The sequence below is a fragment of the Chinchilla lanigera genome, unplaced genomic scaffold (genome assembly GCF_000276665.1).
Source record: "Chinchilla lanigera isolate Chin_1 unplaced genomic scaffold, ChiLan1.0 scaffold00112, whole genome shotgun sequence".
Taxonomy (NCBI): domain Eukaryota; kingdom Metazoa; phylum Chordata; class Mammalia; order Rodentia; family Chinchillidae; genus Chinchilla; species Chinchilla lanigera.
The window spans coordinates 810,927-835,112 of record NW_004955513.1 but is presented as its reverse complement, the minus strand read 5'-3'; the positions used below and the strand labels follow the sequence as shown (position 1 = coordinate 835,112).

Below are 24,186 nucleotides of genomic sequence, written 5' to 3'. Positions count from 1 at the left end.
CAGAGCCCCGCGCCCGCCGCTCCGCTCCGCTCCCCGCCTCGCCGCCCGCAGCGGCGCCTCCCCGGAGATGGTCAACGACCGCTGGAAGACCATGGGCAGCGCTTCCCAACTTGAGGACCGGCCGCGCGACAAGCCGCAGGTACACCGGGCGCGGGGACACCGGGTCCGTGCGGGGCGCGAGGCGGCTGGAGTTGTCCGGGGCGCGCGCCCAGGGGAGGCCAAACTCAGGTGGGGGCGGCGCCCCTGCGGGAGCCCCGCGCTGCAGCCAGGTCCCCCCACGTGCCCCCGCATGTGCGGGGCTGTGGGGAGTGGGAGACCCAGTGCGCACCCCGGTCCGTCCTTCAGGTCGCTGTGTGACCACCGACGAATGACTTCCCTTGCCGGGTCTCCGTGTATTGCCTGCACCACGGGAATCTAAGTCCCCATTCCCGATGCCCCTCGGTGCCAGGCACCCGGCATATCAACCTGGGCTTCAGGACCCGGACCTGCCTCCCTCCCCAGGGTCTCCTACTCATCTTCCCGCCTTACAGGACCCGGTATGCAGTAGATCAGAGCACACTCATCTCCTGAGGAGGCTGGCATGTGACTCTAGACTTAAGACAAGGGACACCAGGCTCAGAGAGGGCCAACTGTAGCCTGAGGCCACACAGCGCGCTGGGATTTGAACCCTGGGCTGTGTGCTCTGGGGCCCGTGGCTCCTTCTCCCTTCCCGCTGCCTCTGCACTTGGGCTGGTGGCCTGCGGGGTGCCCTCAGCTGTGCCCTGCAGAGGGGTGAGGGCAGAGCACCCGCCAGCGCCAGGGTTGGAGTCCAGCAAGACGGAGGCAGAGGCTCAGCCCCAGGGCTGCCCCAGGCTGGGACACAGGGGGACCAGGACGGGTGGCAGAGGAGGAGGCTGCTCGCCAAGGAGCGGAGATAATGGGGCTGTTGGTTTTAAATTTTAAATTTCTCCCAGACAGATGTCATTGGGGAAGGAACAGTTGAGTTTACAGCCGCCGGCGGGGGGCGGCAGGGGCGGGCCTTGGCGGCCGCCCGCTCCCACAGATCTGCAACCTGCTCTTCTGGAGTGAGCAAGGCCGAGTGGCTGGGGTCCCATTAGCGCCGGTCTCTTCCCGAAGCCGGTGGGGGCTGCTTGCCCGGTGACCCCCACATCACAGACCAGGGGCCCTGGTGTCGGGGGGAGGAGTGCAGCAGTCACACGGTGCGGTGGCAGGGCCTAGGGGATTCGAACCTGGGCCCCACGCCTCTCCCAGCCTCACAGGGCGTCTGTGCCCCCTGGGAGATCCAAGATCGGGTCCTCCCCAAGCAGATATCGAGGCCCCTCCTGCTGGGGTCTGACCTCCTCCTCACCGAGAGCCATCAGAACTGCAGGACTCATCCCTAGGCGGCCCCTGGCCTGGCCACCGTCCTCTCTGCTTGTCATTTACCCACCTGGGCTCACCCCACTTCCAGATCTGTGCGGCTTCACCGTGTTGGCTGCCTGGGTTCCCCAAACCCATGCACGGAGGCCCGTACCCCTCCTTCTCTGGGGACACCCGGTGTGTTCTTCAACATGCATCTCAAAGCCAGGTGTGATGGGGCACACTTGTCATCTCAGCACTCAGGAGGCTGAGGCAGAAGGATTGCTGTGAGTTTGAGGCCAGCTTGGGCTACAGAGTGAGTTCAAGGCCACCCTGAATTGCACAGAGAGACCCCGTCTCAAAATAAATAAATTAATTAAATTAAAATAAATAAAAACGGGACTAGGGGTGCAGCTCAGTGATAGAGGGCTCACTAGCATGCTTGGGGACCTAGGTTCAATTCCCAGTACTAAGGAAAAAAGTCAACTCAAATGAGGCCACCTCCGCCAGGAAGCCTTCCCTGATGCCTACTGCCTGTGTGTGTAAGTCCTGGCTCCTCTGCACATTTACCTCACAGCCTTGGGCCACAGCCCCAAGTCCCTCCTCCCACGGGGGACACACACAGCGTCCAGGGCCCTCTTCCACTCTGTCTCAGCCTCCAGCCCCTCCAGCTCCAATTTATTAAGTTGTGCTGCTCGAAGCTTCCGAAGGAGGAGCCTTTGGAGAGGCGTGCACCCGGCAAGGGGCAGTGGCTTCTCGTGTGGCCTCACGGCGTCCTGGTGAGCAGCCGCCTTGCTCAGGTCTGCTGGTCCCTGCCACTGCCTTCCCCGTGGTGACGTGGTGCGGGGCAGGCTGCCCCGGACAGCTCTGTTCCTTTTGAAGCTGCAGACAGAGGCCAGGCCTTTGCTGGTTCCCTGGGACTGCCCTGCCTCCGGCTGCCCTCCTCGCCTCCCTGCTTCTGGGTCCCCTCAGCTGCTGGCGCTGCACGTCCCTGTGAAAGCTCCTCCCCTCTCTGGGCCTGGGCTTTCCCATCAGGAGCACAGGAACGGCCGTCCCAGCCTCCTCATCCTCCCAGGGCTGCCGTGAGCTCCGAGCGGAATGCTCAAGTGTGCTTTGAGGGTTGCGACTAGTCCTGCTGTGTCCCAGCCCCATGTGCCCTTGGCCCCTCAAGGCTGGGTGACCTTGGGCAAGTTGCCAACTTGGGCTTTGTTAGCATGTCCCGTGCCGCAAGCCCCAGAAGGACGGGAAGGGCCTGTCATTCCCTTGGCAGGCAGCAGGCAGGTGTCTGCTGGGAGTTGGAGACACTAGGATGGAAGGAGCTAGAAACAGACCCGGGTCTTCGCGTCCTGGAGGGTGGAGCACGCACTACCCCATAGCTGTCTCCTCCAGAGGGCAGGGCTTACTTCTGAGTGGTCCCCAGGCTACCACGGCAGGCTCTCTAGATGGTTTCCAAACTGCTCACACCGTTTGTTTGCGTGGGGAAGTTCTCCCTGATGTCTGACCTCAGTCCTTGCCGCTAGCTTCATTCATTAGTTAGCTCTTTACCAAGACCCTGCTCCCTGCTGGGAGTGCAGCCCGTGCCTGGGGCAGCGAGCTTGGGGTATGTGGGGACAAACCCACAGTCTGGCGTCGCTGCAAGCTGTGATGGATGCCATGCAAAAGCTGCAGGCCCCCTTCTCCTTGGTCCTGGGGTTCAGAGCAAGGTGGCTGCATGTGTCGGGAGAAGGGTAAAATCCAGGACTTGGGGACACTGGGGGTCCCTCCTGCTGCTCTGAGCCCCTGCTTCATTGCACGTCCTGCCCCTCAGGGCCCTGGGAGAGGTCTGCATGTGCCAGCTGTGTATTCGGTCTGGCAGAGCCAAGCTTCAGGTGAGAGTGTGGAGCCCCGGGAGGGCAATGCCACCCACACACCCTCCTTGTGCCAGGCCCTGCCGGGGCCCCCAGAGGCTTCTGATGTCTCTCAATCTGGGCTCCACGGACTGCACCCAGGGGGACAGAAGCTCTGACCTCACAGAAGAAGCCTGCACCCCCTTTAGCGTCTTTGGACCCTGGAATTGGGGTGGAGCTGTAGCTGGGTTCAGCCCCTGTGGGAGCCACTGCCCAGGTGGGAGCAGCGTGGGCTGGGGGGCACGGGGAGAGGACCCCGGGGGCTCAGAGCTGGGCAGGGGCTGCGTCCACCCTTCCCTCACACCCGCCGTCTTCCCGGGGCTCAGGCAGCTGGGAGCTGGCTTGCGGCAGCAGTGGCTTCGAACCCAGCTCCCGGGATCCCGTTCCTGGCTGTTCTCCTGCTGTCCCGAGGATGCCAGTTCTAGGTGCTGGGGGGCTCTGTGCAGAGTGAGGGTGTGCACCCCGCTCCGCCATGCCAGAGGCTGACAATAGCCCCCGCCCCGAGGGTGCCCGTCCGCAGCCGCAGCCCCCGCTGTCTCGCGGATTTCTTTGCGAGGCACGTAAGCCACAGCCTGTAAAAGCGCGAAGCTCCTCGTCTGTGAGGCCGATCTCTGAAGACTAATTCTCCTCTGCGAGTGCCCTGCTTCAGCTCCAGGCTCCGATGTCCCCCTGCCTCTGGGGACCCCGCAGGTCCCCAGTCCCTCCTGCTCTGTGTCCTCTGGGGGGAGGAGGGTGCCCCGAGAGCCCGGGGTCCATGACACCGAGGAGATGGCCGGCTCGGCAGAACCGGCTGGGGACCTCAGCGCCAGTCTGAGGACGCAGCTCCAAGTTGCTCGGGGCAAGGTGTCTCCCGTGGGCTCCACAGCGGGTGTGACAGGGGCGGACTTGCTGACACAGGGCTCTGCCTGTCAGGCAGCCGGCGTCGTGGGACGGCTCAGCCCGCAGGCCTGGCGTCCCTGTGATTCCAGAGCCACCCAGCACGGGCCTCTCCTGCCGCCTCTGCTGCCTGTCCCCAGGGTGACTTTGGGCTCCGTCTCTGCTCTCTGAGCCTCAGTTTTCCCACCTACAAAATGAGCTCAACTGCAGCACCAACCCCAGGGGGTGATTTGGAGACTGTGGAGGTCAGAGCGCGGCCCGTGACCAAGGGACGGTGACAGCAACGCCGACCAGCAATGGTCGATGGGCTGGCGTCGTCATTGCTCTGTGCCATGCGGTCAGGGGTGGGACAGAACCAGGGCGGCCCTGCCTCAGGCCCAGCAGGGAGGTCCCTCCTGTCCTGTCCTGTCCTGGCCAGCACCACCCTAGAGACGGACACGTGTGCCTGCTCTCCCTCCCTCTGCCGTCTGCCCATCTGCCCGCTCACAGCCGGCCCTGGGGACAGCGTGGTGCCAGGCACCCTGTGCAGGGGGTGTTTTCTGGTCTGGGGCTCCCCAGCCCCTGAAGTCATGAAGGATCTGGGTCCCCAAAGAGCTCAAGACTCAAGTCTGGTGCCCGGGCTGCCTGGAACAGGGGACTGACCTGCCCTGACCCCTGCTGGGCGGCCTGAGCTGGCTCCTGGGAGGACTGTGGTGTGCCATGACGGAAGGGGGTGGATGAACGGAGTCAGAGGCGATGGAGGCCCTGGCCAGTGCCACGGTGGCAAAGCAGAGCGGCTCTGTGCACCCAGGGATGCAGGGAGGCAGCCGCAGGATGGTAATCTTGAGGCCTGTGGGATGTGGGTGCTCCAGGTCATCGGGGGCCTTTAGGGACACCTGCTCTCCTGGGACACAAGTTCCAGGGTGACAGAACCAGGCAGGGGTGGCTGAGGAAGCAGTCAAGGAAGGCTTCCTGGAGGAGGAGGTGCGGCCAGCTAGGCCCTGCGGGAGGGAGGGAGCAGGAGCCAGCAGGGCAGCGCGTGGAGGGGAGCAGGCACTGGAGTCCGGCTGGAGGACGTGCTCCAGACGTGCGGGTCCCGGCCCAGGCCCGGGCTCTGCGGGGCACTGGGTCTCCAAGGCATCAGGACCTCAGGGACAGGAAGGGAACCTGTCACCCTCATGGTGAGAACAAACCAGGTCCCTTCTGCAGGGTCTGCTGGTGACCTGCACCTCACCCCCCACACCCTCTGGAGAGTCAGGGGCTGCCCGCAGCTTCGCTCTTGCAGAGCTGGCTGCTTGGCCGAGTTTTCTCAATGTGAAGATGGTGGATATTTTATGCATCACCCGTGAGAAAGCAAGCTGCCAGGCACTGTTGCCAGAGACCTTGCAGTGCCAGAGATGTCGCAAGGTAACTGGGAGGCTGAGGCAGGAGGATTGCAAAGTAGAACCCGGGTTGGGCACTTTACTACTTAGTGAGACCTTCAAAAAAGAAAATGTTAAAAAAAAAAAAAAAAAAGGCCCCGGGGACGTAGCTCCGCATGAAGGCTCCAGGTTTGAGCCCAGTGTGGGCAGAGAAAAAGGAAAAGGTGTGGTGCAGGGCAGCGTGAGGACGCTTGGAAAGGGAGTTGGGTGGGAGGTAGGAGCCACTTCCTGCCGCGGTGCGCTCAGGATCAGGGGACAAGAAAAGCCGTTGATACTGAATGCATTCGATGCGTGCAGGCGTGGTTCCAAGCACATCAATATACTCGTCATCTACAGAGACACCTTGCACTCAGAAGGCCAGAAACAAGGGAGCGTGCGGCTGGGGCGCTGGGTGGCGGGAGGTGCCTTCTGGGAGAAGCAGGCACCCTGAGGTCCAGCCTGAGTTCTGTTTCTAACTTGCTGTGTGACCCCGGGTGAACCCCTTGCCCTCTCTGGTTCTCTTTGCCTCAGTTTCTCAGTTTTGCACCCTTTTTGTCCCTGCCACGTCTGCCCCGGGCCTCTTCTGGGTCTTCCTGTCCCCCGGGTCTCCCCATCCCTGCCCACCCCCACTTAGTCACTGATGCGTGCCCTCCTCTCTCCTGTCTGTCCTCTGTGTATCCCGTCCCTACATCTCCCGCTCCCTGCAGCGGCCGAGCTGCGGCTACGTCCTGTGCACCGTGCTGCTGTCCCTGGCTGTGCTGCTGGCCGTGGCTGTCACCAGCGCCGTGCTCCTGTTGAACCATGTCCACATGCCAGGCACGGCGCCCCCACCCGTCGTGAGCACGGGGCCGGCGGGGGCCAACAGCGCCCTGGTCACCGTGGAGAGGGCAGACAGCTCACACCTCAGCATCCTCATCGACCCACGCTGCCCGGACCTCGCCGACGGCTTCACGCGCCTGGAGGGAGCCCAGGCCTCCGTGCTGCGGGCGCTGGCTGAGCACCGAGCCCAGTTGTCACCCGACGGAGCCCAGGAGCAGGAGCTGCTGGACACCATGGCCGACCAGCTGTCGCGGCTGCTGGCCCGGGCCTCAGAGCTCCAGGCGGAGTGTGCCGGGCTGCGCAAGGGCCACGGTGCGCTGGGGCAGGGGCTCAGCGCCCTGCAGAGCGAGCAGAGTCGCCTGGTCCAGGTGAGGCCACGGAGCCTGGGGCCCGGGCAGGCGTGGGGCTGCCATCCCGGTCCACCCGGACCCGTTCCTGTCCCCACCTCCGGGGAGCCACCATGCTGGCGTCCAGGTTCAAGCCTGGCTCTTCCCTGCAGTCTCCTGGCAGTCCTGGGGCCCACGGTGGTCACCGGGCATCTCTGGTGATTCTTTAGGACACAATCGCCCGAGCCCCCGGCCCACAGGTTAGAGTCACAGAGCTGCGTCTGCAGGCTCTGTCCCCGCCAGCTGGCGTCTTGGACAGGTTCTCTGGGCTGGACCCTCTCGCCTTAAGGTAACCTAGGACCTGTGACATGGGGTGGCCGGGCAGAACCCAGGGCCTGAGGGGTGTCCTCACTCTGAAGGACACAAACCAAGGACCGAGGGTTGCAAGGGAGCCGGGCCAGAGAGAGGCCGAGCCCCGCCCCCATCCTCCAGTAAGCTCCTCGCCTGGCTGCTGCCGTTGGCCTTCCAGGGACTCGGAGGCCACTGCCAGAGTCCTGCCTGCCCCCGTGCCTGTCGCAGCCACTGCCCCAAACTGCCAGTGAAAAGCTGCCCACAGAGGGCCTCGCTGCTCTCCAGAGTCCTGGGTACCCCGCCCCCCACCAGCCCAGCCCCTCCCGCCCAGCCCTCCCCCACGTGGAGCCGGGTGACCGGGTGACAGCACCCCCCCCCGCCCTGCCAAGGCTGCAGCTGCAGAGGTTTCCGTCTGCACGAGCTCCAGTCTCCACCGCCCTGCCTGTGGTGACGGATGGGAGCGGGCAGGGATGCTCAGTGGCCTCCTGCTGCCCCTCCCCCGAAGCATCCCCAGGCCTCTGCAGCCGTGGGCCGGAGACAGGGGACAGAGGACCTCCAGATTCCCTGGGGCACTGGGCCTGCTCTGCTCATGCCTGACCCACAGGTGTCGCCCTGGGGCCCGTGCCAGAAAGGGCCCTGCTGCCCTCAACCTTTCCACAAGCCCCCCCAGTGGCCGCACACCTCACCCTTCACTGCACGTTCAAGGGGACAAATGTCACCTGGGGTGCAGGGAGCTCCCGTCCTCCCGAGCAGAGGCAGCGGGATGCCTCACCCTCCTTCACAGCCCCAAGACCCTCGGCCACAAGGCGCAGGCCTGGGCTTCTTAGAGCAATGCCTGGGGTGGGGGTCGTTAACGTCCCCGCCCTTGCCCCAACCCCAGACCCTGGGGTGGGCATCTTGGGTGATTCTTTAGGACAGGATTGCCCAAGCCCTCTGGCCAAGGGTTTGAGCTGCAGAGCTGGGTCCCCCCAGGCTCTGATCTCGCCAGCTGGCTCCTGGGGCAGGTGACCTCCCCTCTCTGGGCTGGACCCAGTAGCCTTAAAGTGAGGATGCCTGGGGGGAGCTCCTGGTTATACAGGGCTGCCAGGCCTCAGGCACGTGGGAGGTACATACTATCTGCAACCCCTGCCTTATTTTTGAGTCAGGGTCTTGCTATGTAATCCAGGTTGGTGTCAAATTTGAAATCCTCCTGCCTCAGCCTCTGGGGTGTTGGAATTATAGGCACACACCACCACTTTTGGCTCTGCCTGCCCCATCTTGAACTGAAGTTTAAACCTACAGGGAACCGCTACTGACAGTCACAGGAGCGAGAGGCCCACCTGAGCTCAGGGCTCTGTGTTCCTGGCACTCTGCAGGAGCTGGGCATGCCGTTACCCCACACTGTGTGTGGGGGGGTAGACCGAGCTTAAGGGGCTGAGAAAGCTTAGTCACATGACAGATGCAACAGAAGCAGCAGCTCGGGCCCCACGGCCTCTAAAGGCCCCCGGCTGCTCCCCAGCTGCACAGCTCAGGGGCCGGCTTCCCTGGGAATTCGGGGCGCGTTTGTCCGGACGCCTTGTTCTCGTCACCTGCTGCTCTGAACCCAGGTCCTCTGCCCACTGGCAAGCAGAGGGGTCAGGCCTGGGCTCCTTGCCCGGTGGTCTCTGCCACCCCTTGCCCTGTGGCCGCGTGGGTCCCTCCTCAGGGCTGGCCGGCTGCTGCCCACGGCGGTCACTGCCGAGGGGCCCGCCCCGCCCTGCCCCGATCGCCTGCTCAGCGGAGGGGAAATGGACAGGAGGCTAAAAGCCTCCCAGGACCTGCCACCGGACGAGCCGGGAACCAGCTTTTGTAAACCATCCCCCTGGAGTGATTTCTTTCCCTTCCTCCGAGGGGCTATTAGCGGGTGAGTGACAGGTTCGGTGTGGAAGACGTGGCGTGCTCCAAGCAGCTGGGCGCCTCCCCTCCACGTGGACCTGCGGCCTCCTGCAGCTCGGGTGGGGAGGCGGAGACCCTGGCCCCAGACCCTTCAGGACAGCCTAACTGGCGAGCTGCTGGGGAAAGCACAAGGGATGGGGGCCCCCATCCCCCAAAAGATTTTGTTCTCATCCTGGAAACTTTGGGAGGCTGAGGCAGGAGGATCCCAGGTTCAAGCTCAGCCTGGGCAACTTAGCAATTTAATGGGACCCTGTCTCAAAGTAAAGGGGCTGGGGATGGAGCTCAGTGTTAAGGTCCCGGGTCAACCCCCAGTATGGCGACAAACACCCAGATGGTCAATGCCCCCTCCACACACAACCTGGGCATCTTCCTGCCCGTCAGAGCTGAGAGCTAGCCCGGGTCCTGGTCCCTGTGCCCGGTCCCTCACAGGGACCGCTTCTTCCGGGCTTCAGTTTCTCTCTCTGTGAGAAGGAGCTGCCACCCGCAGTCCCAGCGCCTGCAGCATCCCAGAAGGGGGGGACTGCAGACAACTACGGACGCGGAGAGCAGTGTTGGGGGGCTGGGAGCAGGGCCTCCTGGCTCCTCCCTGGGGCCTGCACCTGGGCTCCTGTGCGCATGCCAAGCCTCGGGGCCCCTGCCAGTGCTGCCCGCTCCCCCTGCCTTGGCCCCTTGCTTGGGGACCAGACAGCGGCGGGGCTGCTCTGTAGCCTGGAAAGTGCTGGGCGACTTTGGGGTGCCTCTGGGGGCCCACGCTGTCCATGCTCTGCCACTGTGGTCACCGGTGCCCTCCTCCCCGTGCCCGGCCGCCCTCAGAGCCCTGGAGTCCCAGACCTGTGGGTCTGTGGGGGTCTGGCTGGCCTCCCAGGCACTGCGGTCAGGGCCGCTTCCCCCGCGGCTGGCCAGCCCTCCAGGTGATGAGCTGTGCACCCCGGTGACCCGCCCGAACCCCTCTGCCCGCAGCTTCTCTCTGAGAGCCAAGGCCACATGGCGCACCTGGTGAACTCCGTCGGCGACATCCTGGACGCCCTGCAGAGGGACCGGGGGCTGGGCCGGCCCCACCTCAAGGCCGATCTCCAGAGGGCGCCTTCCAGGGGCGCCCGGCCGCGGGGCTGTGCCAACGGTGAGTGCACGGGCCGAGCTCTGTGACGCCGGGGAGCGGCACAGCCGTGCGAGTCTGAGGCCGGAGCTCCCGGCCCTGCCTGGTGTGGTGGGCGGACGGACGAGCCGGAAAGCTGGGGACAGCGTGGGCGGGAGGACACAGGCCTGGGTGGCAGCCGTCTTGATGCAGCTTCCCGCCCGTGCCAGGCTCTCGGCCCCGTGACTGCCTGGACGTCCTCCTGAGTGGACAGCAGGATGACGGCGTCTACTCGGTCTTCCCCACCCACTACCCCGCCGGCTTCCAGGTCTACTGCGACATGCGCACCGACGGCGGCGGCTGGACGGTGAGTCTCCGCGTCTCTGTCCACACACTGGGTCGGGAGGGGATCTCATGCGCCCGGTGAGCAGGCGACGACAGGCTCGTGTCCCATAGTTTTCCTCAAATATTACCCAGGGGACATTTAAATTTCTTCTTTGGAGCCAGGCCTGGGGCGTGAATGCCAGCTGCTCGAGAGGCTGAGGCAGGAGGACTGCAAGCTTGAAGCCAGCTTGAGCAGTTTAGCAAGACCCTGTTTCAAAATAAATAAAAAGATTAGAAGAGCTCAAAAGCAAATCCTCTGCCTAGCATACGCCAGGCCCTGGGTTCCATCCCCAGTACTGATAAAAATTATTCTTCTGATTTATCTTCCTTCCTTCCTCTGTCCTTCCTTTCTTTCTTTCTCTCCTTCCTCTCTTTGTCCCTGCCTCCATCCTTCCCTCTCTCTCTCTTTGAGACAGGGTCTCACTATGCAGCCTACGCTGGCCTTGAACTCACGGTGATCCTCCTGCTTCAGCCTCCTGAGTGTTGAGGTTAAGGCATGTGCCACCATGCCCAGCTCTTTTGATTCTCTTTCTTTCTTTCTTTTTTGTTTTTTGGTACTGGGAATCAAACTTGGGACCTCGCACTTGCCAGGCGGGCGCTTGTACCACTGAGCTATATCCCCGGCCCTTGATTCTTTTTCAAAAGTTGAAACCATTCCTGGGAAGCATGCCCACAAGAGCAGGCGGCAGAGGGGACCATCCTGCAGCTGGGGCTGGCTGACCCCGTTCTGGAGCTGGCAGCAGTTGACAGGATGAGTTCACAGCTGCCCTCCCCTACATGGCGGGGCTTCGACCTTTCAGGGGGCCCAGGCTGAGGGTTTCGCCGTAGCTAGGTACTGCCAGCCATCAAATGACTGTTGTATAAATTTTTAAAATGTGTGTCCCTTCCATTATGCAAACTGGGGTACTGACTTGGTGAATTAGGACCCTTACCCTGTTGGCCAGGTGACCTTGAACAGTGGACAACATGTACCACTGTCCCTGTATACCACCCGGAAAACTGCTTATCCACACACACAGATGTGTGGCTGGGGCTCCATCCAATGCACAGCAGAAAGCAGGCTCTTTAAGAACTCTCAGCTTCACACTCAGTTGGCACCTCGTGTACACCGGTAGTAGGGACATACAGAGTTGGGGAAGCCCCTCTTCCAGTCCTCTCAAGGAGCTGGGAGGCTGGGGAGGCTCGGAGTCAGCTTCCTAGGAAAGGGAGACCTTTTTTTGGCCATACTTGGTATTGAACCCAGGACCTCAGCACTAAGCTGCATCTCCAGTCCTGTTTATTTTTTAAATTTTGAGACAGGGTCTTACAAAGTCACTAAGTTGCTCGGGCTGCCTCCTCCTGCCTCAGCCTCCCAGAGTGCTGGGATCACGGGCATGCACTGCCAGGGAGGACTGAGAAGAGGGCTTCTGAGTGTGTGCAAGGAAGAGCAGCAGGTCCAGGCGGGGCCGCCTTACAGGGCCCAGGAGTCAGAGCATGTGGGGCACCCTCGGGGCTCAGTGTCGGAGATGAGGCCGGAGGTGTCGGGCTCCTGGTCCGTGGGTCTGGATGGGCGATGGGGAGCTATGGAGGATGTCGGAGAGGAAAGGTGGGGTGAGAGTTATGCTTTGGGGTCGGAGCTGCCAGGCCCTGGCTTCCGTCCCCAGTGCTGGAAAGGAAGAGCAGTGCTTTGAGCGTCGGAAGCTGACCGCGTGGTCGGGCCTCCCAGGAGAGCGAAGGCGGAGGGGCGGCCGTGGCTGGTCTGCAGGGGCCCTGCGCCCGGAGCCTGGGGGTGCCGCTGAGTCTTGCTGTGCCGCCTTAGGCTACTCGCTTGGGTTGTCTGGGCCTCATTTTCCTCCCGCAGCACTTAGTGCTCAAGGGCAGCGACAGGAAGTGGCTGACGGGGCAGGAGGGGAAAGTCCCGCAGGGGGACAGCAGGCAGGGCCACTCCGCCGGGAACCGGCGAGGACACAGGGAGACCGGGCTCTGGCCCCGGGCAGCCTCACGGCCCCTTTGGAGTCCTCCCTTCTGTCCCTGCCTCCTGCCACCCCGGTCAGTTCAAGGTCTACACCTGCCCTGCCAGAAGCTGGTGCTTTTAACACGTGGGTGAGGGCTGCCCGCACCTCTGCCAGACTTCCCAAGGCAGAAAGAAGGGTCTCCATAAAGACAGCCGTCCACCTCGGCGCTGGGGCTGACCGTCCCATGTGATCTGCCTATCAGTTACCACAGGAGACCAAGCCGGAGCCACGCCACGGGCAGCGCGCTCACGGGCAACCCCGCCCCCACCAGCTCCCCGCCGGCTGAGGGCGTCGGCAGGGTCCAGGGCACAGAAATGGGGACCTGAAGCATCCAGGGGGCCGGTGGCAGTGTCCTGTCTCCGACCTTGGATGCGGGGCAGATCGTCAGCCTCTCAGAGGAGCTCGGTGTTGACTATTCTTGGTGCGTGGACGTCCAGGCTGCCGATATCCAGAAGAGTTTAACACGCAATGAGGCCGGCAGCCTGGAAGTGCAGGGTGGGGGCTTTGGGGGGCCCGCAGCTCAGCTTTGAAAGGGGTCAGCGCCCCGGCAGAGGCGAGGGGGGGGCAGAGCTGCCGTTAGGAGGCTGAACAGAGCAGCCGGGATCCCCCACAGACCCGGAGGCAGACGCCCTGCTAACCCTGCCTTCCAGCTCGGAGAGCTTTTAAACGGCCTGGGTCTGTGTCTGGGGTTAAAAGCTCTTTTGTTTTCCCGACCGTGAGAAGCCTGAGTGATGGGCAGTGGGCAGTGTGCGCGGAGGCACCCGCGGGCCGGGGAATCAGAGTTAAGGCCAGGACGGGTTTAATGAGCAGGGCCTGCGGCTGCGGCCTTGAAGCCGGGGCCCTGGAAGTCAGCTGGCGCTGGAAGACCATGACTTCGGGCTGGGCCTCGGGAGCCCTCAGCGGGAGAGGATGAGGACCAGGTCCCCCTGCACCCCGGCGCCGACGTCGGAGAAGTGCTGGCGTGGCCGAGGCACCTTAATATCCATTTGGGCCCCGTCAGGAGCAATCCTCCCCAGGACCTCTGGACATCTGTCAGGATCGCCTCCCTGCCACCCCAGATCTCGCAGAAGCTCAATTGTTGTTTGGGAGGGCACTGGCTGCGGCCGCTCCGCTGGCTCACCACATCCATCCTCATTAGGGCCGTGTCCGACGCCCAGTGCCGTGGTCCTCCCCGGGGGGACCCGCCGCGCTCTGTCCCGCTGGCGCACTTCAGTGGAAGTAGCTGTTCCCCAGGGACCTCAGCATTTCAAACACGGGGCGCCAGGCATGTGCAGAGTGCAGGGAGCCCGCGGGACCCAGGCCGACCAGCCAGCTCCGGCCTGGGAGAGACGGAGAAGGAGAAATCCCAGGCCACCAGGGCTGGGGAGGCAGGGGACCCTGTCCGCAGGCAGAGGCCCCTGCCCCAGTCTAGCGGCCCCGGGGCTGGGCTGGCGTGGGGCGCGGCAGGAAAGGGCAGGGCTGCTTGGGGCTGGGTGGCTCTGCGTAAAGGGGTTTGGGCCAGGGCCGGCGGAGGCGGTAGGCAGGGTGGGGGGCAAGTCTGGTGTCTCCGGGTGGGGTGCAGTCAGAGGCAGGGAGGTGCAGGAGGAGAAGGGGGGCCCCTGCTGTCCCCCAGGCCTCATTGCCAAGCTCTTGCTTTTGTGTGATCACCGCCAATGTCATGCCGGTCAGGGCCCGTGCAGCTTCTACAGCAGGAACCTGGCCTGGAATTGATTTGCTTCCCAGCCACCCGCTCCAGTCCCCGGCGCCGGCTGCTTCCCCTGCACTGGAGGCGCCGGGCTTGCACCCCGTTCTGCCCGGCAGCCCCGCTCCGCCAGGCGTCCCCCAGCGCGGGGGGTCACCCAGTTCAGATGTGCCTCTAATTGGCTCCTCGGCGAGAGGAACTGTCCCCTCCCACATCCCCACTCCCCCACCGGGGCTCTCCAGGCAGCAGGAAAATCCAGTCCTGCTCCGAGAACTTCAAAGGAGCTTGGCGGTTCAGGGAGAGATGAAAGCTCCCGGGGGCTCCCGGCGCTGGGGACCGGGGCTCCGCGAGACACAGCGTGCTGCCCCGCTGGGCTGCAGCGTGGCCGGTCCCCCTCGCCCTGGAGGGTCAGAGCCCCGCCGTGACGTCACTGGGCACAGGGAGCGGTGCTCGGAGGCCACCCGTGTGAGTAACGGCCAAGCTGCCCGATGACCGCACCGTCTCCTTCCCTCGGCCCATGTGGGCGCAGAAAGCTCGCCTCCCCCGGGCACTTGGGATCTCGCAAACTTGTAATGTGAACGGGCTCACGCGCGTGAGACGCTCAGCCTGCGCCCAAGGCGCTCAGCGTTTGATAAGTGGCATCTCTGAGCCGTGTTTTGCCAAGAGCCAGCAGGCACTGGCTGCCAGGCCTGGAAACCATGGCGGGGTGCCAATCCCGGGGGTACCATTTCCAGTCAAAAACAAGGAGTGGGCCCCATTTCCTTCTGGGCGCGGCAGCTGGTTCTGCAGGGAAGGACGGGGCGCTGCTCAGACCTGCGTGCCGCCCGGTGGGTGCACGGCTAGCTCACGCCACCTTGCCCTAACCCTGCAGGGACTCACGGCAGGGAAACTGAGGCTCAGAGCGGTTCCATGCGTGTCCCTGGGAATTGTGGCGGAGCCTGCAGGGCCGTGGACTCAGCCCTAGGGTCTCTGCCTCTCTGCCTGCCCATTGGGTGAACATCCCCCCCAGGACCCCAGACCACTGCGAGGAGCCCCGGACCTCCAGCAGCCCCCAGCCCCAGACCGGGGACTGCCGCAGGTGCTGGGTGCTGGCGCTTTTATTCCTGGTGCGAGGCTGGGGGATTCAGGCAGTTACAATCCCTGTTTTACCAATGGGGAAACCGAGGCACAGAGCCTGGAAGAACGAGCAGGTTGGGGCCGTGGGGCCCCACGTCTGCCTTCCTGGTGCTGAGTTGAGTGCATCACCCTGTGGGCCCAAACATCCATGGGGCCCCGTGTGCCGCTTGCTTTGCAGGCGAGAAACCGGAAGGTCACGCAGCCTGCAGCGCAGTCTGGGTAGAACCTGGGTTCCTGGGTGCCAGCCAGGCGCTTCCTGGGACAGAGCCTGGCGGAGGCTCCATGTCCACCCTGGCTGGGCCTTGGGGCCCCTCGCCGCACTCAGCCTTGTATTTACGGGTGGTTCCACCCTCCTCTGCCTCCTTGGGCCTGGGGCTCAGACCCTGCAGCGGCCACCTGCTGTGCCCAGCCTCAGTCTCTCCATCTGCCAAATGGGGCACAGCGCTCCCTGCAGGCTGTGGTGAGAGGGGCTGGCCTGGCACTGGGTGACCTTGGAGCTGGCTCAGGTGCTCAGGATGTGGACCCCATGCTTCTGGGCAGGCGGGCCGGGGGGCGGGGCTGCCAAGGTGGCCTGGCCAGACCTGGCCCAGGGGGCGCGGAGACCACAGCGGCATCCCCGGCTTGCCCCTCAGCCCCAGGGGACAAAGCCGGGGCAGCCAGCCACACGGGGTGCGGCGGTCTTTCCTGCAGAACCACCCGGCACCATCTGCAGGACCACGTGGGCCGCACGCAGCTCCCTTGGCAGAGCCCCTTGGCAGCCTGTCCGAGGCGCGCTGGGTGGCGGCGGCTGGCTTCTGGGACTCAGCGCCAGGAAAACACGCTCTGTCTGTCTGCCCACTCGTGGCTGTGGCCCAGGAGGCTTCTCCACGGCGAGAGTTTCTACACCCAGTGTTTCCCGGCGGAAGCTGAGGCAGATGCCGGGACGCTAGGCACGCACCGTCAGCGTCACCCTGCCTCGGCTTCCCCAGCCTTTCTGTCTAAGCAGGGGCCCTCGGGGCAGGAGGAGGGCGATGTGGCCACACCCATCTTCTCCTTGCTTCCCTCTCAGCGTTTCCTGTCCAGCTGATCTTGATGAAAGGCTCCTCTGCTTGCTGACATCCAAATAGCCAGTGTCACCAAAGTCTGGCCAGTTGCCAGAATCCTGAAGCCACGGCCGTTGTTCGCTCTGGCCTCAGAGTCAGACAAAGTACCTTACAGCGCGGGGACCCTGGAGACCCCGCTGACCCAGGCCGCTGCTGCACTTGGAACTTGTCAGGCCATGTGGGCACTGGGACGCACTCACGTCACGGGGCGTTTGCGCCGGTGAGAAGGACAGGGGACCTCGAGAGCTGCATTTCTCAGGCCCCAGGTCGGGGCCCACCAACAGGTGGCAGAACCATCTTACTGGGTTGTGGTCAAGGTTATTTCTTTTTTTTTTTTTTGAGACAGGGTCTCGCTATGCAGCTCAGGCTGGCCTTGAGCTCACTTTGTAGCCCAGGCTGGTCTCGAACTCGCAACGGTCCTCCTGCCTCAGCCTCCCGAGTGCTGGGATTACAGGTGTGTGCCGCCACGCCCGACAAGGTTATTTATTAAATCAGAGAGGGTGGAATAGTGGAGAACACTGTAGGAGGTGTCGGGGCGTCCTCCTTAGGGCAGGTGAATACTTCAGGAAGCCTTCAGTTCAGAGAGAAACATGTGGATGTGGATACTTGCACCTCTCCAGGTCACGGTCAGAAGTCCAGAGCCACTTCCGCACAGATGCGTCTGGGGGGCGAGCTGCCGAGGAGGGGTGGGTCCACGCCCAGCACCCCTCAGGCTGCAGGCCCGCGTTGGCAAACGGCGGCTGGGGTCGCTCGGATCCTCACAGGAAAGTCACTGTCTCCACCTCGCCTCCTGTCCTGGGTGGTGGTGAAGAGTAGGGGACCTGGGAGGCCCCGGAACGTGGTCACCATCGTTCAGCAGCGCCCAGGCGCAGCCCAGGGCCTGTGGGAGCCGGCAGGGTGGCGCCAGTGATGAGCACCTAGCCGGGAGGGCAGCGGCGTAGGTGGCTGGCGGCTGGGGCGAGATTGGATCTTGGCACGGACACCCTGGGCTCCGGGCTGCAAGCAGAGGCTCCGGAGGTTTGGCCCCGGATACATTCAGCAAAGCTGTGCATCCCCTCCAAGCCTTCCTGGAGGAGCCCCGCTGGCCGCCCCTGGCCACAGCCCTGCTGGGCATGGCGGTGCTGAGCCCTGCCCCGGCTCCACACTCCCAGTGGGGCTCCGTCTGGTGGGGACTGACTTCCAGGGTTCACGCCCCGCCTGCCCGCTTCTCCTTAGCCGCAGCCGCCGCCGCTGCAGCAGCACAGGCGCTAGAGGGAGGGCGGAGAGGAGCCTGGCTCCGCCTCACCGAGGTCCTGGGAAGCAGGCTTTCCCCTGGGTGAGGACTGAGGGGCTGCACCACAGGTGGGCCGGGACCCAGCACCGGCTCCTCCAGGGCCATCCTCCAGCCCTTCTGGGGGCCGGGCCCCCAGGCAGCCCTCCTGTCTCCCACCCAGAGCTGTGCGGCTCCCTGCCTGGGCCAGAGCTCCGCTGAGGGCAGGGTCTCCTGACTCAGTTTCCCCAGCCAACACCTGGTACCCCACGGAACATCTGCAGGGGTGAAAGAGGCTCCTAGCTGGCTGGGCATGATGGCGCATGCCTGCTATCCCAGCACTCTGGGAGGCTGAGGCAGGAGGATCACAAATTGGAGCCCAGCCTGGGCACCGTAGCTGGCATTTCCTCACCATGTACTACACACCCGACTCCGAGCTCATTGGGTCATCAGAGCCCACAGAAAGGTTCTGTTCTGATTCCATTTTACAGATGAGGATGCTGAGGCTCTGAGGGCCACGCAACGCACCATTAGGATCCCAGAACTCCAACCCACCTCATCTGAGGGCCCCAGGGCAGGGCCGGCAGCCTCCAATGTTAGCTGAGCCAGGGACTCCAGCCCTGGCAGCCCTCGGCCCCTCCGTGCAGCCTGACACCCTCTCGGGGGAGCCCGCCGCTGCCAGGATTAAGCCTTTGCAAGGGCGGCACGTGCTCAGGGTCCCAATCCGAGACCGTCAATAGACTCCCGGCGCTGCCTCTTAGATCTCCGAGAGGCTGATCGAATTTCCTTCGCCCAGGCTGGTCCCTCCTGAGGACTTTGAAATTTCAGGGCTGGGCCAGCAGAGCAAGACAAGCAAGGTGTCATCTGCCCACCCAGCTCCGCCACGTCAGCGCTGCCCAGCGGCCCGTGACCAGTGCGTCCCCATGGACGCGGTGCACCCGGCCAGTGCTCAGCGCGGGCAGCTGCAGCTCTGAGCCACTGGAGTGAGGCTGCTTAGTCACAAGAGTGGCGGCTCTGGGGCCGCAGCAGCCCGAGCTCTGCACAGACAGAGGCAGCCGGCGGAGGGGGAGAAGGCTGGCTGAGCAGGGAGGCGGGTGGGCGGGCGGCAGGTGGGGGCGGCGCCTGAGGCTGTCAGTCCTGCCCCGGCCGCTCGGCCAGCAAAGCCTGATTTCAAAGCAATTTAACCGATGGGATTCCAGGCTCCCAAACCAGCAGTGCTATTAGGACGACGCGCAGAGGCAGCGGGCTGGCCCTTTGGTACCCAAGTCTCACCCCAGCCCACAGTGGACGCCCCGTCCTCCGCTGAGAGGCAGCCTGGACTTGGGACTCCCAGGTGTCCCCCACCCTGGAACTATCTGTGATGGGGCTCTGGAGGCCGAGCTGAAGCAGGGCTGGCTGTTTGGAAACTTCAGAAGGGGGCCGGCCCTGGTGGTGCGCCTGTAACCCCAGCACTCGGGGAGGCTGAGGCAGCAGGATCCCACGTTTGTACCTAGCCCAAGCAGTTTAGCAATTTAGTAGGACTGGGGTCTCAAAAAAGTAAAAATAAGAAGGGCTAGGGATGCAGCTCCGTGCAAAGGCCCAGTAACACACGCACACACACAGAACACCACCCTCAGCGATGGTTTTTCATTCTGTTTCATTTTGACCTGGAAAATTATATCAGGACTCTTGTTGGTCCTCCGCTCTTCACCACTGGGGAAACTGAGGCCCAGTGCAAGAGGGGGCTCACCCGGCTGCCACCAGGCAGTAGAGATGCCCTGGAGGCCCTGGGAGGTGGAGCATTGCGAGGAGCTGTGGCCGGTCACTCAGTCGCACCCTGGTCACCATGCTGCTGGAGCCAGGGCTGTGGGCGTGGAGGGGGTTGGGGGCCCGGCCCTGCTGCCCCAGAGTGGGCTGGTCAGCAGCGGGTGTGGGAGTCCTCGGGGCTGCAGGGCGGGGCCACAAGGACCTGGGTGCACGGTACACACAGCTCTGCCCCTCTGTCCCCGCAGGTGTTCCAGCGCCGTGAGGACGGCTCGGTGAACTTCTTCCGGGGCTGGGACGCGTACCGGGAGGGCTTCGGCAAGCTCACAGGGGAGCACTGGCTAGGTGAGAGCCCTTCCCGCGCCCGCAGCCAGCCGGGGCTTCGGCCCAGCCCCTCCCCGAGTGGATGGCTCCCGGGCTCCCTGGCCTCGCACACCAGAGGCCGCGTGCGAAGGTGACCGGTCACCCTGAACGCAGGGCCACGAGGACAGGGCCAGAGGAAGTGGGGGTAGTGTGGCAGGCCTGGCAACATGGGTGTGTGCTGTCCTGTGGGGGCATCCTAGGCCTGGTCCCTGTCCTGGGTCTCGAACCATGGCAGGTGCAGGCAGCGCCTCAGGCCCCGGGGCCCGAGGACGGCCAGGCACTCGGTGCCCTCAGGGTCAGCAAGGCTGCCTGGAGCCCCAGAGAGCGGCAGGCGGCTCTGGCCGGTGTCCGCCCTCACAGCCTCCCTCTGCAGGGACTCGGCCCGGGCTGCGGCGTGAGGGCTCCAGAGGGCCCTGTCAGTGCTGCCATTGCTCAGTGTCCACCTTTAAATTCGCTCGGCGTCTTGAGCGTCTTAATACCTTATCTCATTTCATTCTGCTCAGTAGCAGCCACAGAACTCCCGAGTTCAGGGCCCTGTGTGGACGTGTTCAGGAGGCGGCTGCGGCCTGAGGTCTGATTTTTCTCTGTCGTGTGGAGCTACACTCACACACAGCGCAGTGCCCGTCCGCGGCGGAGTTCGGAGGTTTTCGGCTCATTCTCAGAGCTCTGTAGCCATCACTAATTCCAGAACAGTTTTCACTTGGGAGAAAACACCATGTTCCCTGCACTTATCCCTACGCTCGACCTGGCCGCCTCTGCTCGTTACAGGCCGGGCCCCTCGGAAACAGACCCTGGTCAGGGTCGCTGCCTCCTCTGCAACCCAAGTGCCCCTGTCATTGCTTAACAATCGGGGTCCCAGGGGTTCCCATGGGCACAGAAGCCCCAGGAGGGCGCAGGCCTGTCCTGGACACACACCCCCTGTGTCCGCGTGCCAGCAGGCACGCTGTTTACATATGTACTTCCCAATGAATGCATCACCCGCTATCCTTGTGCACCCTGGGTGCCTCTGCCCCGTGTGGGTATCTGGGAAGCTGGGAGCCTGAGCAGGAGGTAGGGAGCCCGGAGGCATGGAGTCACGTCCCGCAGGGCTGAGAGTCAGGTCTGGTGCCAGATGAGGTCCTGGGTCCGAAAGGACTCCAGTGAGGCCGTGGGCACGAGGCAGGGTAGAGGGGTGAGGTGCTCATTCCTCGGGCACAGAGGCTTCTGGGGCATCCATGCTGTCATTAACGTCCAGTTGCCCCTGGCCTGGGATCCAGGAGGGCAGGGCTTTCCCTTCCTTGGCTTGCAGGAGCAAGAGACACCGCTGTGAACCTGTGACCCGGTCTCTGCCCCCCGCCCCCGTGCACCTGCTGAGCACCTGCCTTGCGCCCTGCAGACACTGACGTGCTGTCACAAGCACGTGTTGGGGTGGGGTGGGCTCCCTGCAGGGTCGTGCTCTGGGGACAGCACTTTTGAACCATGCCCTGCAGGGGCAGGCTGGGGCGACCCCAGCTGGGGAGCCCCCTCCCTGGCCCCTGCCTGGTGGCACTGAGGGAGAAGAAGGCGGCCAGGTGGGGCCAGGGCCGTGCGCGGCCACCCACCAGCTCCTTGCAGCCCAGGCGCCTCTGCTGCTCGGCGCCACATCTTAATTGAAATCTATCTGCAGCGGCCGAAGGTGCGAGGAAGCACTTAGGCGGGGCTGATTAGCTCTGCAGACGCCGGTGCCCTGACAAGAATGTCAACTCCAGGCTGGCACCCCTCGCTCCCCGTGCCTGCCGCCTTCTCATGCAGGCTTTTGTCTTTTCCTATTGAGTTATGGGAGCTCTTTATATATTAAGGTTATTGATCCTCGGTCCGATGCCTGGGATATGTGACTCCCAGTCATTTGTCTTCCAGCGTGGTTGTTATTTCCTATAAGTTTTAAATTTTTACGTGGTCATTTCTACTAGCCTTTTTCTTCCTCTCCCCTGGGTTGTAGGCCCTGAGTTCACCTCCAGGTTTATAAACATCTCCCTGAGTGTTTTTCTTGGCTTTTCTCCTGTTAGTGTTTTAGGTTGGGCTCTCGACTACACCTGCAAGTTCACTGATGGACTGTGTGAGGCTGGGGTGCGACAGGGGTCCTCCTCGGCACCTCCTTGTCCCTCGCCCCTGTGACTTGCACTTTGAGGGTCAGTGAGCTGCACTGAGCAGTCCCCAGGGCTGGTGGAAGTCCTGGAGGACCGGCAGGGGCTGGAGAAGCCCAGAGGCTGAGGGGGAAGGAGCTGGGGGAAGGTGCTCCGTGCAGGACAGGCGGGGACCCCATGTCCCCAGGAGGGCACACCCCAGCCAGCACGGCTAACAGGAACGGCGGACACTCCTGCCGGGTCTTCAGGTAACAGCGGCCCTGTTATGGCACAAGAGGAAACTGTCTCCTTTTCCCTTATTCCCAGATCAAGAGATTTGTCCCAGCAAAGTCTGCCTAAGAGCCTGGGTTCAAATCCACTGAACAGCGCTGCAGCTGAATAGCTGTGTCACCCAGCCACGTCCTTAACCTCCCTGGGCCTCTTGTTGGCCTTGTGGTGACAGGGATGATGACAGCACCTGCCTTGCTGTGGCTGCGAACCTGGATGCGTGAGTGGCCGCAGGTGCTTTGGGAGGGACTGTGCAGGCGCTGGGACTCATCAGACCCTGGCTCACTGGGAGCCTCCGGCCCACATCCGCCCTGGGAGGTTGCTCCGCAGGCGTGCCGGGGCCCAGAGATCAGGACCAACTTCCCAGGGGACAGGGAGGCGAGGACCTAAGAGACCCTGTGCACCCCTCATCCTCCAAGGCGAGGGCTAGGGCTGAGGCTGGGGGCACCGGCTGAGGTCCCTGTGGCCATTGTCCTTGCTCTTCCCACGGCTCCTTCTGCGGACCCCGACCCTGGAATAAAAGCCACTGTCCCTGAGGCCTGTCCTGGAGGGGGTCCGTCCTGCCTTCCTGGCCTGGTGGCACACGCTGGCCCCCAGGGGCGCTGGCGCAAGGCACGCAGGGGGGAGAGGCTGATGAAATGTCACTGCTGCTGCTAACCTGAGGCGTTTAATTAAACGCCCTCTTAATCAGGAGCTAATCACGGAGGCAGGGAGCAGCGCCAGTGTGTGTGACCGGGGAGAGGCGCGGAGGGGAGGGACGGAGGCAGGGAGGTGGGCAGGGTGTGGGCGAGGTGCAGAGCCAGTCCTGGGGACAGCAGGAGCTGCGGGCACCGCACTCCACCTCTGTCCACCAAGCGCGACCTGGTCAGGAAAGCGTGGGGACAGGCAGCTGGGCCGAGTCGTGAGCCCTGGCAGCAGTATTAAGCTGTCAGAGGAGGTGGACACCCTGAAGGTGACTGGGCTAGGGTCAGGGACAGCGTCCCAGCGGGTGGGGGCTCAGAGGCAGGGCTGGGACGCGAGGACCAGACCCGGCTCCAGACTCCCCGCTCTCGCTGCTGCTCCCACAGCCTTCCCGCCGGCCGCCGGCCCGGACTCCCGCATTTGGAAAGCACAGTCCAACTTAAACAGAAAGCCAAACGGGAAAAGCGTCAGTCTCCAGCTTCCGGCCAGACACGGGCTGCAGGAGGAAGGGAGCAGCCTGAGGCGGCAGCACACGCTCGCTGGCTGCTGCCCTTCGGGCCCCAAGCACAGCCTGTCGGCTTGCGCTTCCCTCCCGTTCTCTCTGGGGGTTGTGTCCTCGTGCCGCCCCTTCTCCCACACCCTCTCCCCCGCTCCAGGGCTCAAGAGGATCCACGCTCTGACCACGCAGGCTGCCTACGAGCTGCACGTGGACCTGGAGGACTTCGACAATGGCACGGCCTTTGCCCACTACGGGAGCTTCGGGGTGGGCTTATTCTCAGTGGATCCCGAGGAGGATGGGTACCCACTCACCGTGGCCGAGTACTCGGGCACCGCAGGTAGGGAGGACGGGGTGGGGGGTCCTGCCAGGTTGAGCCCTGGGACCCGGGGTCAGGATGGTCTCCACCTCTGGTCCCACTTGTCCCCACCTTGCCATGCAAAGCCAGCGCAGCCAGGATCCTGCGCCCACTTTGCAGATGAGGAAACAGAGCCCAGAACTGGAAGCCAGGAAGCTGGCAATGCAGGGAGGAGAGGTGGGGGTGCCTGGGCCAGGGACAGTGCTGGGTCCCCGCGGTGGCACCAGGGTGGGTGTGGCCGCGGGGACACACCTGGTGTGGAGGGGCAGGCGTGTGTGGTAGGAGAGCATGTCACTCCCTCAGGGTCGCCTCTCCGCACCCGTGCAGGCGACTCCCTCCTGAAGCACAGCGGCATGAGGTTCACCACCAAGGACCGAGACGGCGACCACTCGGACAACAACTGCGCTACCTTCTACCGCGGTGCCTGGTGGTACCGCAACTGCCACACGTCCAACCTGAATGGGCAGTACCTGCGCGGCGCGCACGCCTCCTACGCCGACGGCGTCGAGTGGTCCTCCTGGACTGGCTGGCAGTACTCGCTCAAGTTCTCCGAGATGAAGATCCGGCCGGTCCGAGAGGACCGCTAGACCGGCACCGTCCAGCCCACACCCCCCTGGCCGAGACCTGTGCCCGCGCCCCTGACCCCACACCCGCACCCTGGGCCCACTGCCACGAGGACACTGCCCGCCCTGTGCATGGCTGACCC

General features: G+C 63.8%; 1 protein-coding gene across 2 annotated transcripts; it reads left to right on the top strand.

Moving 5' to 3' along the window:
- The first annotated feature begins 6 nt into the window (after positions 1-6).
- Fibcd1 (fibrinogen C domain containing 1) lies at positions 7-24,186 on the top strand. 2 transcript variants are annotated; one of them, XM_005408350.1, is made up of 7 exons: positions 7-139; positions 6,187-6,666; positions 9,850-10,009; positions 10,195-10,331; positions 19,462-19,558; positions 23,283-23,462; positions 23,808-24,186. In XM_005408350.1, exons 1-7 carry the CDS (start codon positions 68-70, stop codon positions 24,065-24,067), a joined length of 1,386 nt encoding a protein of 461 aa, XP_005408407.1. In that variant the 5' UTR covers positions 7-67; the 3' UTR covers positions 24,068-24,186. The 2 variants fall into 2 exon arrangements, with proteins under 2 accessions (XP_005408407.1, XP_013362017.1); XM_013506563.1 differs by having other exon boundaries at positions 23,784-24,186.

Bases quoted from the DNA above. Each gene is read 5' to 3' on its own strand.
- Fibcd1 (XM_013506563.1), top strand. From the start codon at position 68: ATGGTCAACGACCGCTGGAAGACCATGGGCAGCGCTTCCCAACTTGAG. The intron at 6,667-9,849 runs GTGAGGCCACGG...CTCTGCCCGCAG, and splicing joins AGCAGAGTCGCCTGGTCCAG to CTTCTCTCTGAGAGCCAAGG. The intron at 23,463-23,783 runs GTAGGGAGGACG...TCACTCCCTCAG, and splicing joins CGAGTACTCGGGCACCGCAG to GGTCGCCTCTCCGCACCCGT.